We start from the raw sequence: 16,778 nt of genomic DNA on the forward strand, positions 1-16,778 counted from the left end.
GTATTGGCGATCATTACCCCCACCCCAGTGGATTGTTAACGGTATGTAGGGCCGCGGATCCCCGTGTGTGCGCCGTGTCTCGATGGAGTAGACACGGGAATCCTGCCCACACCTTCAGGCTTCAGAAGGGTTCGGGGGCTTCCAGGACCACATGCTATTGTTATCTTTAAGAGCCTGTTTAACCCATTGTTTTACCTCATCATGAGTAACTGGAGCAGGAGAAGCCAGCTCGATAGAAGCAGCAGTGGGAGCAGAAAGCACAGCTGGGCCAGGAGGACTCAGCAGCTGGGGATGATGTTCCCCTGCTTTTTGCCTAAATCGATCTCCAATGGCAGCCAGCTCTTTTACAGAGAAATCACGGATCATTGACTCCTTCCGACCCCTGTTCCCACTTTGGCTCACAGGGTCCTCCACCCAGTCTAGGGGAGGAGGTGGAGGCCATCCAACAGAGGGAGTAGGCCATAGAGCATAAGCAGGGGTTTGGGTATTTTCCCCTGGGTCCACATGGGAAACCGGGGTATCTATCCCTTCCATCTCTACCCTTACATCATCCCCCCTTCTGTCTGTTTGGGAAATCTGCTGCCTTATAGGGCGGGCATGAACAGCAGATGGAGAGGGTAGTATGTTAGACACATGCTGAGGAGTATCTGCATTATTACCATTGTCATTCCAGATATTCCCATCCCAATCCTCAATTACATCAGGATCGTCACCATTCCTTATCATGGCATGAATACGATATGGATCGGGTTCTACTCCATGCCTTTCCTTATCTGCACAGAGCTGCTGCCGGAGTTTAATATTACGGCAAATCATTTGGACATGCTTATCTTCCCATTCTTTGGCTCTGTCCTGACTGGTACGAACAATCTCGCTCATCATGGAACAGCATTGTCGCAGGACTTCTAGCTCCTCCTCTAATTGCTTTATTTTGCACTGAGATTCTACTTCTCTTTGAATTAATTCTGCTTCACGCTGAACGGAGTGGCGTAATGCTGTGGCCAGCAACCAAAAACCATTCGTCAGCATTCCCTTTTTATCAGGAAATTTACTTTCTCGAAGGAGAGTGGCAACCCGCTCTCCCAGAGGTGCACTTGATGAGTCTAACTTCTCATCCCAACTAATGGGTGGTCCCAACAAAGACAGGGTATTGGCCAACATGCCAAACCCATCGTCTTTGGAAGTCCATCCAGGAATCAAGAACTGCTCAGGGCTCACCTCTTTCTTTCGGCGAAACATCTTGAGACCAACCCTGCTCGCAGCGCCAATTGTCTTGGGTAAACTTATACCTCTCATTTTGTTCATTTTAGATTGGTCACAGTGTTTGAGCTACCGAAAGAAAATAGACACACACACCGAGAGCAGTTCAGTTTATACAAAAGTTTATTACTAATTTAAAAGCTGATTTCACACTACAATATGCAAGCCCTTTCCAACTATACTTATCAACGCTTGGACTGGTCCCAACTGCCAAAGCGAGGCAACGACTGCACACTTGTAGTAGGTTGTCAGGGCGCCGGTAGCAGCTTCTCCACCTCCCCCGACCGGGACGTTGCTCGGACTCTGGCTGTTCTTCCTTCTTGACAAGGGGTGTTCCCACCCCTCGGAGAGTCTAAACTTCAGCAGCAGGACCACAGACTTTTATACCCCAAAAACAATTAATCATACACCCACTCCCTCTAACATTTGTCAGTCAAAATCAAAGCTGAGCATACTATTCTACAATTTAGAAGATTAATTATTATGGAGCAGGATGCTATGATATCCTGGTTTATCTCGTAGATACAAGGACTCATTAAAACTTCTTGAGCAAGACAGGTTGTGACCAATACGTCAATTTCAGAGTGTCGTATTTGACAGCTGCTTTCCCTGGGCCTCACGGTGGAATTCCATTTCAAAGTGTATCTTCAGATAAGTCCCCATGGCTGAGTTTAATTACATCTGCTAGTTCTGAAAGTTAGGTGACCTGCGTGTGGACCCAGTGTCGTCAGTTCCACATAAGCAAAAAGCACCTGAGTACATGGTTTTAATCCTCCATTACAAATGTCTCTATGAGATCCCCTCTCATTCTCCTATACTTCAATGAATACAACCCAAGAGCTGCCAAATGCTCCTCATACCTTAGCCTTGCATTCCAGGAATTATCATCCTAGTAAATCTCCTCTGCACCCTCTCCAACAACATCACATCCTTTCTAAGATAGGGGCCCCAAAACTACACAGTTACTCCAAATGGGGTCTCACCAGTGCCCCATAGAACCTCATCAACACCACTTTACTCTTGTACACTATTCCTCTTGAGAAATGAATGCCAACATATCATTCGCTTTATTCACTACCAATCCCACCTGGTCACTAACTTTCAGGTTTCCCTGCACGAGGACACCCAGGTGTCTTTGCCCTTCTGAGATTTGAATTTTCTCCCCATCCAGCCTGTTTATTTCTATTGCCAAAATGTAGAACCGTACATTTCTTAACGTTGTATCTCATCTGCCATATTTTTGTCCAGTCTCCTAATCTGTCTATGTCCTTCTGCAACTTTACGATTTCTTCAACACTTCCTGCTCTGCCACCTATCTTGATGTCATCTGCAAATTTGGCCACAAAACCATTCATTCCATAATCCAAATCATTAATATAAATTGTAAACAGCAATGGCCCCTGTGGAACACCACTTGTTGCAGGCAGCCATCCTGAAAGGGTTCCTTTAATTTCAACCCTTTGCTTCCTGCCTATCAGCCAATTTTCTATCCAGTCTAATATCATCCCTGTAATTCCACAGGCCCTCATCTTATTAAGCAACCTAACGTGTGGTACCTTATCAAAAGCCTTTTGAAAATCCAAATATACAACATCCACGGTCTATCCTACTTGAGATTTCTTCAAAAAACTCTAATAGGTTGGTCAGGCAGGATCTACCCTTTAAAAAACCATGCTGACTTGGACATGCATTTCCAGATATTTCATAACCTCATCCTTGAGGATCAACTCTAATATCTTCCCAACCTCTGATGTAAGACAAATAGGCCTATGGTTTTGTTTTACATGTCTCCTATCTTTCTTAAACAGCAGAATCACATTTGCAACCTTCCAATCCCCTGGAATCATGCCAGAGTCTATTGATTTTTGGAAGATCATCGCCAATGGGTCCACAATCTCCAAAGCCATCTCTTTCAGAACCCGCAGGTGCACCTCATCCGGTCTAGATTTATCAATCGTTAATCCATTCAATTTGCCTTGCACAATTTCTCTAGTAATCTTAACTGTATCTAACTCTACTCCCTGAAGCCTCTGTCTGTCAAGGATATTACTAATGTCTTCCACATTGAAGACTGATGTAAAATATTGATTTAGTTATTTTGCCATCTCTTTATAACCCATTATAACTTTCCCAGCATCATTTTCTACCGGTCCTATGTCAACACATGCCTCTCTTTTATTCTTTATATATTTAAAAAAACTCTTAATATCTTATTTTATATTGTTTGCCAATCTCATTTCGTAACTCATATTTTATTTCCTCTTGACTTTCTTTGTCTCTTTCTGTAAGTCTCTAAAAGATTCCCAATCCTCTGATTTCCCACTAATTCTAGCTTCCTTGTATGCCCTCCCAAGTGTGATGATGTATTTGAGCAGAAAAACTGCTGGAGGAGCTCAGTGGGTTGAGCAGTCTCAGTGGGAGAGAAAGGGTGGTCGATGTTTTTGATCAGAACCCTTCATCTAGCATCATATAACATATTTAACCATATAACAATTACAGCACGGAAACAGGCCAATTTGGCCCTTCTAGTCCACACTGATCCGAGTACCCTCCTCTAATCCCACTTACCAGCACTCTGCCCATATCCCTCCATCCCCCTCCCATCCATATACTTATCCAACTCTTTCTTAAATGACAAAATTGACCCTGCCTCCACCACCTTTCCCGGAAGCTCATTCCACACAGTAACCGCTCTCTGAGTAAAGAAGTTCCCCCTCATGTCTTTAGTGTCTCCTTTGATTATTTTTTTTAGCTCCTGGTTCATCTTTATTTGTATTCACTTATTTATGTTTTTTTACATCATGCAACAGACATCCTCCTTCCTTTCTTTCATGTGTTCACATGGCATTGTTCTGATCATGTGTTAGGCTGTACTGTACCACTGCCAATCCTCAGTCAGTGGCAACCTTGCAGCTTAGACCATAAGATATACAGTGCCCTCCATAATGTTTGGGGCAAAGACATTTTTTTTCCTTTACGTGCCCCTGAGCTCCACAGATTTAAATTTGTAATCAAGCAATTCCCCTGTAATTAAAGTGCACATTCCAGATTTTATTCAAGGTTTTAGTTTGACCATGTAGAAATTATAGCACCTTTTATACATAGGCCCCTCAGTTCTGGGCACCACAATATTTGGGGCATTTGTCTTCACAAGTGTTTTTGTTTAATTGCTTCATTGGTGCAGGTATAAGCAAACGCTAACCCTATTTTGGGACTATCCCCTCTGGTCTTCAATTCTGTAAGGACACTGATTACCACAGCTTATGAATAAAGAATACTACACTCACTTGTTTCTCTCAGCACACCATGAACTAACTTTTTATTAACCACTAGACACAACATTGCATTCCTCACTCCCCAAACACCACCCAGCCAAATTCCTCTGACCTCTCATTGGCTCACCACCACAGGTGATCCTGACACTCTCACTCTCATCCTCCTGTATCTGAGATCCATCACCCGTACACTGATGTTTACAACGCCTGCACATGCGCGCTATTACTCCCTCGCATCGCTTCAATTATGTTATCAGTGGTGATTGGCGCCGCTCCCGATGAAGGTAAGTACGTGACATTGACAGCCTCCCCCCTCAGCCTCTGAGCCATGCAAGGAGACCTCTGATTGGAACTGTCCCACTACGTAACGGTCTGGAGGTGCAAGACTGGCGATGCACTATCCGACTGGCAAAGTCCGACTGGTCCTCTGACTCTGGCTCCGACGCAGAACGTGGACCGTTGATATACACCAGTTTCAACCTGTCGATGGAAATAGTGCCAGCTTTTCCATTCCTATCGATCACAAAAGTCTTCAGGTGGTCTCGTAAAACCTGAAAAGGACTGTCAGAAACGGTTTGCAAACAGCATCATGGTGAAATAACACACGAGTACAGCATTGAAAATCATTCAGCACATACACTGCAGGTGACACCAGCTGCGTAGGAGTAAATCGGGGTAATCTCATGTTTTCCCAAATCTTATCAACATAACCAGCTGGATCATAGAGCCGGATTCACAAACTCACCTGGCAAGGTTAACGTAGTGCCATGTACTAGCTCTACCGCTGAACATCCATGATCTGCCTTAACAGCAGTATGCACTCCAAGGAGAACCATGGGAAAACGTTCACTCCACGTAGATGCATCACCCCCTGCTGCTAATGGTGTGTTCAATTGTCGATGGACACACTCAACGAGGCTGTTGGCATGTAGATGGTAAGCCGTAGGGGGAATACGGGTTATGCCCAGAAGATCAGAGAGAGCTTGGAACAACGCCGACTCGAGCTGAGACCTTCAATCCTTTGTAAAAGTGACCAGAACTCCAAAAGATGGAATCCAATGATCCATTAAATCACTAGTGACTGTCTCCGCTGATATGTCAGTGATAGGAATGGCCACCTGCCACCTGGTAGTCTGCTCTTCACACGTGAGCAGATAAGTGTATCCCCGAGATGGCGGAAGTGAGTCTTCCAAGTCTCAGTGCACATTCTGGAAACTTATTGGTAGTGCAAAAATAACTGCTTGCAACACACACATGTAAACGAATAACTGTAAACAAACTGACATTGTGTGTATATATAAAAAGTGCAAATGAAAGTGTTCTTAAATAAGTCTCTGATTGAGTTTGTGTTGAGGAGACTGATGGTGGAAGGGTAGCAGCTGTTCCTGAACCTGGTGGTGCAAGTCTTAGAACATAGAACACTACAGCACAATAAAGGCCCTTTGGCCCTTGATGTTGTGCCAACTCATATATTCATTAAAAAAAGAAACCCTCCATTTTTTTCTCTGTCCATGTGCCTGTCTAAGAGTCTCTTAAATGCTCCTAATGTATCAGCCTCTACCACCATCCCTGGAAAGGCATTCCAGACACCCAAAACCTTGCGTAAAAAAACTTACTCCTGATGTCTCCCCTAAACTTCCCTCCCTTCACTTTGTGCTCATGTCCTCGGTTTTGCTATTCCTACCTGTCTTGGGTTATCTTGTACCTCTCATTTTGTTCATTTTAGATTGGTCACAGTGTTTGAGCTACCGAAAGAAAATAGACATAGACACCGAGCAGTTCAGTTTATACAAATGTTTATTACAAATTCAAAAGCTGATTTCAAACTACAATATGCAAGCCCTTCCCAACTATACTTATCGACGCCTGGACTGGTCCCAACTGCCGAAGCGAGGCAACGACTGCACACTTGTAGTAGGTTGTCAGGGCGCCGGTAGCAGCTTCTCCACCTCCCCCGACCGGGACGTTGGCTGGACTCTAGAAGTTCTTCTTGCTGAGAGATGTTGCCACCTCTCGGAGAGTCTCAAACTTCAGCAATGGGACCATGGCTTATATTACCCAAGAACTGCTTACCCAAGCACCTATTCCCAGCACAGCAAGAAAAATATGTGAGCAAGCTAGCATGTTAGGCTTCTATCGAATAACATAAATTTCAGCTTATCACTTTGAATTCAATGGTTTATTTTGCATCAAGGCTAGGCTTCTGACAGTCTGTGACCAAACCAAGCAGAAAGATTAAATGTTCTTGGTACACAGATGTCCTTTCTTCAGATAACTGCATCTCTGGCCCCTCGGTGGAATTTAGCTTATGTCTGCTGATTCTAAAAAACAAGCAGGTTCTCAGCCTTGTAGAAGCAAAGGCTGCAAAAGAAAAAAACACGATTTAAATCTTCCATTACACTACCCTGGGAAACGGGCACTGTCTATCTATGCCTCTCATAATCTTGAAGACCTCTATTAAGTCTCCTCTCATCCTCTGTGCTCCAAAGAGAAAAGTCCCAGCTCTGCCTACTTTGCCTCATAAGACTTAGTTTCCAATCCAGGCAACATTCTGGTGAATCTCCTCTGCACTCTCTCCATAGCTTCCACATCCTTCCTGTAATGAGATGTCCAGAACCGAACACCGTTCAATGTTCTCACTAGAGATTTGTAGAGTTACAACATGACCTCTCTACTCTTGAACTCAATCCCCCAATTAAATGAAGCCCAGCATCCCTTAATTTCTTAGCTATCCTATCAACCTGTGCGGCAACCTTGAGGAATGCATGAATTTGGACCCCAAGGTCCATCTGTTCATCCACACTCTTAAGAAACCGACCATTAACCCTGGACTCAGCCTTCTGGTTTGTCCTTCCAAAATGCATCACCTCACACTTATCCAGTTTGAACTCCATCTGCCACTTCTCTGCCCAACTCTAATCCTGTCTATATCCTCTTGTAACTTTTGACATCCTTCAGCTCCAACCACAACTCCTCCAACCTTCGCATCATCTGCAAACATACTGACCCATCCTTCCACCTCTTCATCTTGGCCATTTATAAAAAATCACAAAGAGTAGGGATCCCAGAACTGTTCCTTGCAGAGGACTTCCAGGCAGAATACTTTCCTTCCACTATTACTTTCTGCTTCCTAACAATTTTGTATTCACACGGCCAGAGTTCCAGAGATCCCATGCCTCATGACTTTTTGAACAAGTCTCTCATGGGGAATCTTGTTAAATGCCTTGCTAAAATCCATACAGATTACATCTACCACCCTACCCTCATCAATTTCTTTTGTTACTGCCTCAGAAAACTCAATTAGGTGCACAATGCATGACCTTGCCTTCACAAGGCCATGTTGACTATTCTTAAGTAGACTCTACTTCTCAAATGCTCACAGATCCGATCCTTAAGAATCCTCTCCAATAGTCTGCACACCACTGACCATATTACCCTTTTTAAACAAGGGAACTACATTTGCCATTTTCCAATCCTCCAGCACCTCCTCATTGGCCAAAGAGGATTCAAAGATCATAGTTACTGCTCCAGCTATCTCTTCCCTCAATTCCCATGGGAACCTGTAGTATATCACATCCTGCCCTGGGAACTTATCAATCTTGATATTTTTAATTAGATCCAACACTTCCTCTTCCTTAATCTCCACATTGTCCAGTACACAAGCCTGTTCTATTCTGCCCTCACCCTGATCAAAGTCCGCTTCTCTTGTGAATACTGACACAAATATTCATTTAGAACCTTCCGAACCTCCTCTGCCTCCAGGCCCATTTTGCCTCCTTTATCCTTCAGCACCCCCAACCTCATTCTCATCATCCTTCTTTTCTTCACATACGCATAGAATGCCTTAGGGTTCTCTTAGACTTAGAAGGAGGTTAAGTTAAGTTAGATTAAGTTAAGTTAGATTAAGTTTAAGATTGATCTTCTTATTATGTTTAAAGAAAATTAAAGGCAACTTTTGTTTAAGTAACCATTGTCTTGGTGAATTTCTATTGCTGCTGGGTTTTGGAGTCCTCTGAACTTGTAACACACCAAAATCCCCTCACCACCTGACCAGGTTGATTCCCCAGAACCAGATCCAGTAGGCCGCTCCTCTCATCAGCCAGACCACATACTGTGTCAAGAACCTGACAAATTCAGCCCCATCTATCCCTCTTACAGTCAGTAGGTGCCAATCAATATTAGGGAACTTGAAATTACCAAGGAATTTGAAATCACCCATAACTATAACCCTGTATTTCCTGCTCCATTCCAAAGTCTGCCTACTTATCTGCTTCTCGGTATACCCAGGGCCATTTGGGGGCATATAAGCTACTCCCAGAACAGTGATAGCTCCCTTCCTATTTCTGACCTACCCACACCCAGAGTGGAGAGGATCTTCATTGCAAAACACACTCAAGTAAAATGCAGTTATCAGCACCAATCAATGGCTCCATCAACCCACACACATCATGGAGAATTCTACTCATAAATTAGTCATTATAGCACTTCTGCTATAATCCTAAACAAATGATTAGATTAAATACCATTGAAAATAAGTGTTCTAAAACCAAACCTGTTGCCGGATTAATGGTCTAACAAGCTGCAGTAATCTCCACCCTCCTTTATCCTTCAGACATTTATGGACAGCCTACACTAGGCACCTTAAAGCACTGAGAAGTGGCCACAATGAATCTCAGGGTTGTATGTGACAGTAAATGTTTGTACTTTGACAATAAATCTGAAATCTAAATATACTTCATTTAATTTTTGGATTATTTCCCAATATCTCTTGTCATCGAAGTTTATTGAACCTTTCCATCCTCGTTTCATCTTTAGAGGAGAATGCTGGTCCTGAACTTTGAACAACTGGCAACTGGCTTTTGAGAGACTCTCAGAAGTTAGATGGGGTTTTTTTGCTTAAACAGGAAAATCCCACCTTCCTTCGTAAATAGCAGTAAAACACAAAAGTCGGCAGACACCATGGTTGAAATAAAAACACAATGTGGAGAAACTCAACACATCAAACAGTGTACTTGAGATAGCAAAGATAAATATACATAACCAATGTTTTGGGCTTGGGCTCCTTCCACACCCTGTTTGCCATTGCGGGTGTCGAGGCTAGCGCGAGACAGGATGCTTATCAGCGCTGGTGTTGACTAGGAAATGGCTGCCTGACAAAGAATTCCGAATGTAGAGGAGGCTATCATGTAGGCCAACCACTGCAGCCAGGGCGTTTCCTGGAAACCTGCAGGATGGGCGGCATCGACGGGCCTCCATACCCCATCGTTGATGATAGTAGCAGAATTGTCCAAGGGTATTAACTTTCCTCTCCACTGGTCTTGGTCTCGCAGATGGCTGTTCATGGGGCTTGCTGATGTGGTCTACGATGCCACTAGAATCCTTCTTCATTCTCCAGACCATGTCTGCCTGGACAACGACACTCCGGGGGTCGCTGAAGTTCTCATCTGTGAGCAAGAGTTGGATATCCTCGGGCAGTTGCTGCAGAAAGATCTGCTCGAAGAGCAGGCAAGTCAGTGGCCCTCAGTCAAAGCGAGCATCTCGCTCATAAGGGCGGACATGGCCCTGTCCCCCAATCTGTCCATATGCAGCTTTCAGGTGGCGCGCTCACGCCGGGAGAGCCCGAAAGAGCGGGTTAACAGCTCTTTGAGGACTGTGTATTTGCCATGCTCTGGAGGCTGCCATAGGATGTCTACTACTCTTGCCACTGTGACTTGACTGAGTACACATATGACATAGAAGTAACAGGTGTCATCGGCAGAGATGTGTCATAGCTGGAACTGACCTTGGCATGCTCAAAACACATGTGTGGCTAAGACACCCAAAATGTTGGGTGAGACCGCATGGATGGTCACTGGCTCCACCTGGTCCATCAACTTCGGGTCCAACTGCCAGTTGATCCTCTCAGGGACAATGACAGTGTAGCATTTGCGCTATGCGGGCATGGAGAAGAATGACATGCATACCAAAGCCTTGAAGTCAAGACTGGTTTATTGCACTGGCCGTCAAGTTTATATGGTCCCCAGGCCCTGATGTCATGGCACCGTGTCATCGGAGCACCAGCCTGGGATTGACCGGTGTTCCCACCACAGTTCACCATCTTCCTGCTGTGCAGGACATCACCCCCAGGTCCGCGCGGTTGCTATGTTCGTCAGTCATTTTGTGAGCCGGTCCGCGTCTCTGTGCAATATGTCTTTGGCTTGGCTTCGCGGACGAAGATTTATGGAGGGGGTAAAAGTCCACGCCAGCTGCAGGCTCGTTTGTGGCTGACAAGTCCGATGCGGGACAGGCAGACACGGTTGCAGCGGCTGCAGGGGAAAATTGGTTGGTTGGGGTTGGGTGTTGGGTTTTTCCTCCTTTGCCTTTTGTCAGTGAGGTGGGCTCTGCAATATGTAGTATTGTAATTAAGGCTGTTTGCTTGTTCAAAATTTCTACATTTCTGTACCCTTGTTTCATTTGTCCAGCATTATACAATGTATAATCAGCTTTAAAATAGTATAAAATGGTCATCAAAAATGCAGATAGTGAAAATCCAAAATAAAAGCAGAAACTTTCATTCTTTATTAATTTCTACAGATGGTGCATAACCAGCCGATGTGTTTGCAGTATTCTCTATGTTGTTGTTATTGACATAAAATGGTTCTTGAGACATTTGAAAATATGTGTTGCATTTTCCTTGTAGGAAGTGACGCCCCAGAACAAGACCAGCGAAGGCCAACTTTTATGGATTATTTTGACAAACAGGATAAAAACACAAAGCCTCTTGGAAATTGTAATCAAAATCTGCAGGAATCTTTCCACAAATCGAGAAATCCTTTCCCTGATAATTGGAAGGTACCACAAGACGGGGACTTCAATTTTGTAAGTAAAGATTTTGAGTTCAGTAATCTGCACAATCTCCCCTGATGACAAGCAACATTTGACATCACTGCTGATGAGGTTCACCACCAATACGATGTAAAAAAAACATAATACTCATGCTAGGATCTTATTAATATGGATATAATACTTAAAATAGTCAAAATATTGTTGGAGTAATAATTATTTCCTTTTTTACATATTTCAAAGAATTTTGATCTCCAAAGTACATCCTGCAATTTCGGATCTCATGGAGCTTAATTGATAGAAATGGCACGCCATGATGAGTGAATTAAATTATTAATGTCTCATGCAACTGAATGTCTCAAGTAAACTAAGTTGATCTTTTGAATTTTTACATTTAAATTTTAATTTGTTTTTTTATATTTAGAAATACAGCACAGTAACAGGCTCTTCCAGCCCACGGGCCCATGCCGCCCAAATCCCAATTGACCTACAAACCCCATACGTTTTGAAGGGTGGGAGGAAACCGGAGCACCCAGAGGAAAGCCACCGAGACACAGAGAGAGCATAGAAACTCTATACAGTGCTAGATTCAAAATATGCTGCCCCCAATCTTGAATTTTTAGCTGGAAATTCCTCTATTGCTTTTTAGCTTCATAAGAAATCTGACTCTAAAATGTGATTCAGAAATTGTTCTTTTTGATTTGGAAAAGTGAAAGAAAGAAATATAAAAGGCCCAGTATCAGTTTTGGGTAGATATTAGAATTTATAATTGAGGATAGAGAAATTGAATTTCTTGAAATATTTGTTGTTCAATGTGCCAGCTTGATTCTCAAGGGAAGGCCATTCCTAGGAAACAACAAATCTTTTGAAAGGTGGTGGAAAGAGATGTTCTTTCAATGCATTCATATGATTTGGGCATTGCTGACAAGGCTGTGATTTACTGATTTCCCTCAGATTGAACCGCTGTGTTAGTTAGATGAAGGTGCCCTTGTCACTATTAGATATAGTTCCAGGAATCTGACTGTTGTTACGGAGACCAGAGGACCCCAAAAACTAGCAGCATTAGATTTGCACCACAACACAGGGTTACTTAAATAAAAGTAGTTTTTAATTATAATTGAACAAGAAAACAGAATTAAACTTTAACTTATTACTTAACCTACCTCTGCTTAATCCTCCCTCTAATACTAAGCGCAGGTGTGTGTAATGTATATTTAAGATTAGAAAAGTTCTGTGGATCACAGTCCAAGCTCACTGGTTGCAGGCAATTCTTGTACTATGCACAGAAGTTAGCATTAACAAAGTTCACCAGTCTTTGGTGCTTAACAGGCAAATTATTACCAGTCAGGAGGGTTCTTGCTGGTTTTCAGAGAGAGATTCCTTTTCCAGGACATCCGCAACTGATTCCTCCTCAATCAGTCTTGCTGACGAAACTTGCCCCCCTCAGGGTTCTCCAGATGATCCTCTTTCTTTCAGATCGCCAGTCTCCTCCTTTGACCTGGCAGCCTTCCAAAGTTTGTCAGCTTGTCCCTCTGGAACTGATTTTTGTGTCTCTCCTCGCTGTTTCACTCCCTCCCTCTCTGAGATCAAAAACTGTTCTCAGTCTGCCTGCAAAGATCACATGTTCTTCCAGGCCAGCTGTATTCTGAAACTTTGTGGCTTTCTGCAAAAAGCATTCTACAAAAGTCCTACAAAGATTCTGTGCTTTAAAATGTGTGTGTGCAACCTGCTCTAACAATTCCTCCCAAACCACCCTTCTAAATACTCTAGTCACACTGTGCACTGATACTGACAAAGCAACAATGACATTGTCAACGTAGACGATGTAACTCAGAGGGAAACCTGTTGTGACATCACCCATTCTGCCAGCCACTGTCATCTTTCTAAGAATCAGTAATTCTGGTTTTGGGCAATGGAGCCTGCCAATTAAGCAAGTAGGTTGCTTTGTCTGGAACAGTGCTGAACATTTTCAAAGAAGATATAGCTGCCCTCAGCCAGGCAAATTTGCTGTATTTGATCACACTGCCTGGCTGAGGGCAGCTCCAACAATGGAAAGGCATTGGGGAGACTAATGGTTTCTGACCAGTTGCTGCAAGCAAAGTACTTATGAGTATGGTTCCGTAAGAGAAATGTCGATGAGAGAGGAGTATTATGATGCTATCTGATTATTTTTAGTTCTCACGATCCCTGGATTTGTTCAGTGCTGCATAATTCTGTTTACATTTGCTACCCACCTCGTCATGCTCCTCTCTTTCACTCTTATTGCCATTACACATCCTATTCTTGGAGCCTTTTCTCCCATTTCATTTAAAGCTCTGTTACAACCTGATTTGTGCTATTTGCCAGGATACTGGTCCCAGCACAATTCAGGTAAAGCCTAGCCCCACAAAACAACTCTCTTCTTATCCAGTCCCACTGCAAATTAGACCCCATTTCTACCACACCACATTTATCTCTCTAATCCTGTTTACCCTTTGTCAATTTGAACCTGGCTCAGTGAAAATCCAGAGATTATCACTGGTATGGTCCTGTTTTTCAACTTTGCCCCAACTCCTCGGAATTCCTCCTTCCTAATCCTATCTGTTAGTGTTCACATGGATTGGATTCTCCCCTTCCCACAAAGTTGTTCTCCTTCCCAGGAGAGATGTCCAAAAAGCAAGAAATTCCAGGTTCTGGAAATTTTTTTTAAACTTTATTTAAGATTTTTATAACATGAATAAAATAGAAAGTTACAGTAAAATGATTAAACATAAGATAATAAAAATTACAATACTACATCGGCAGACTAAATAAACTAAACCCCCCCCCAAATTAGTAAACAACTTTAATGACCTATCTTAAAGTTAGTCCAACCCCCCCAAAATAAAGAGTGAAAGAGTGAAGAGTTAATAAAATGAACAATAATTATATATAAAAAAACCTTTACACAAAAAAAGATAAAACATAACAAGTAAAGATACTAACATCAAAAAAAAGAAAAAAAAATTATCAATACTAAAATATCAAACTTAAAAACATATTTAAATCAAACTTAAATGCATATATTTAGCAAACGGAGTCCACTTCAACCTATAAAAAGACACCCTATCCTGAATTGAAAAAGATATCCTTTCCATCGTCAAACAGAACTTCATCTCCAAATATCACCTATCTAAAGTTAATATATTTCTATCTTTCCAAGTAAGAGCTATACATTTCTTGGCCACAGCTAAAGCTAAATAGATAAAAGAAATCTGATAATCTTGTAGGCCCAAATCAATTGCATATTCCCTAATAAAAATATACCAGGATCTAATACAAGACAAATATTATATAAACTATTAAATATAGATTGAATACCCTTCCAAAACTGTTGCAATCGATCACAAAACCAAACAGTATGCAAAAAAGTATTAGCCGTCTGGTCACAACGAAAACAGCAATCCGACTTACTAAGACCAAACTTTTTTAATTTCTCCGGTGTTAAATATAACTGATCTATAAAATTGTAATTGATAATCGCTAATCTAGCATTAACCAATTTCCTAATACTATTCTGACAAATTTCCATCCAAGCTTCTAAAGCTATTATAAAACCTAAATCTTTTTCCCATTTCAACTTATCCTTATCCCAATCTTTTTTACTATCAATTTCTTGTAAAATACAATACAAATCAGATATATATCCCTTTTGTGGTATTGAAAGTACATATTCCTCAAAATTAGAATCAGGCAATAAAATCATATGTTGACCACATATCTGTTTTACAAAAGATCTTAATTGATAATACACAAATACAGAATTTCCACTAATACCGAATTTCTTTTGTAATTCATCAAAAGAACAAAAACATCCCTCAGGAAAACAATCGGATAAATTTTTTATTCCCTTCCTTTCCCACTGTTTCAAAGTAATATTGGAGACTGTAAAAGGAACAAGTTGATTGTTATATAATGGCAATCATCCACACCATTTATTTTTGTGCCCCAATTTATTAAGTTTACTTGTCCATAAGTTTAATAAATGCTTCAATATTGGGACATCATAAGTTCATAATAAATTTTTATTCCATCGAAACAAAAACTCATGAGAAAATTTTTCTGAAATAACCGCCATTTCTATCTTTGCCCAACTGGGCGGATCATCCATATTCATTAATGCACTAAGAAATTTAAATTGAGCTGCTTCATAATAATGTTGAAAATTCGCAGGTTCTGGAACTTTGAAAAAAAAAGAAAATACTTTGAGGTAATGTTGCAGCACCATCAAACTCTGGTTCAGTTCTGGATGCCTCACGACAGAAAGGATGTGGAAACTTTGGAGAAGGTGCAAAGGAGATGTACCAGGATGTTTCCTGGATTGGAGATCATGTCTTATGAGGCAAGGCTAATTGAGTTAGGGCTTTTCTCTTTGGAGCGAAGAAAAGTAAGAGGTGATGTAATAGAGGGAGGTCTACAAGATTATGGAAGCATAGATAAGGTGGACAGAGAGCACCTTTATCCTGGTGTGACAGTAGCAAATACCAAATTGGCTGGAGAAACTCAGTAGGTCACACATCATCCATAGAAAGTCTCTGGATGCTGCAAGACATACTGAGTTCCTCCAGCAGGTTTGTGTATTACATTTGACCCCACCATCTTCAACCTTTCTTGTTTAACTCTAACATTACAGATTGATAACCTTTCATCACAAACTCTATTTCCACTGTATGATCTGTTAAGCATTTCCACCATGTTTTATGTTTCTGTCTTAGATTCCTTTACATATTTATCCTTAGACCCAGAGTGGCAGCATTGTTTTTTACTGCCTAAGTCCTAACTTTGGAATTTCCCTTCCTAAATTTCTCTGTCTCTCCAACTTTCTCTCCTTCCTCAGAATTCTTCCACATCCCCCTCTGGCCAATGTTTCACTTGGCTCTTTTAACATTGCCTTTGGCTCAGTGTCTGTTATATCTGATTATAGTCCAGTGAACTATCTCAGGGCATTTTTCTCTTCAAGGATCTTCTTGTTTGGGTATCTACAATGAACACCATAATGTTTGAGACAAAGATTTTTTTCCTTTATTTGCCTCTGTGCTCCACAGTTTTAAATATGTAATCAAATAATTCATATGTAATTAAAGTGCATATTCCAGATTTTATTCAAGGTTATTTGTATACATTTTGATTTGACCGTGTAGAAATTAAAGCACTTTTTATACATAGTTCCCTCATTTCAAGACACCATAATGTTTGGGACATTTGGCTTCACAGGTATGTGTGAGGACTCAGGTATGTTAAATTCCTTCATTGGTGCAGGTATAAGAGAGCTAGGCTTGCTTCTAAGCTTTTGATCACCTTTGGAGTCTGTAGTTGCTATTTTTCAACATGAAGACCCGAGATGTGCCAATGTAAGTCAAAGAAATCATTATGAGGTTGAAAAACAGGAGTAAAACAGTAAGA

At 41.7% G+C, this 16,778-nt stretch overlaps 1 protein-coding gene across 9 annotated transcripts in view; it reads left to right on the plus strand.

The window, feature by feature from the left end:
- stk3 (serine/threonine kinase 3 (STE20 homolog, yeast)) overlaps positions 1 to 16,778 on the plus strand; it is a 564,172-nt gene that overhangs the window by 429,178 nt on the left and 118,216 nt on the right. For 8 of the 9 annotated variants that reach the window (XR_011352582.1, XM_069922527.1, XM_069922523.1 and 5 more), the window contains one exon: positions 11,215 to 11,393. Coding sequence is in view for 8 of the 9 variants with exons in the window: in XM_069922527.1 (XP_069778628.1) it covers positions 11,215 to 11,393 (179 nt within the window). In the remaining variant the exon portion in view is untranslated. Of the gene's footprint in view, positions 1 to 11,214; positions 11,394 to 15,548; positions 15,826 to 16,778 lie in introns of those variants that run through there. The other variant, XM_069922528.1, reaches the window with a different exon arrangement.

This window comes from Narcine bancroftii, chromosome 2, assembly GCF_036971445.1.
Source record: "Narcine bancroftii isolate sNarBan1 chromosome 2, sNarBan1.hap1, whole genome shotgun sequence".
Lineage (NCBI taxonomy): Eukaryota > Metazoa > Chordata > Chondrichthyes > Torpediniformes > Narcinidae > Narcine > Narcine bancroftii.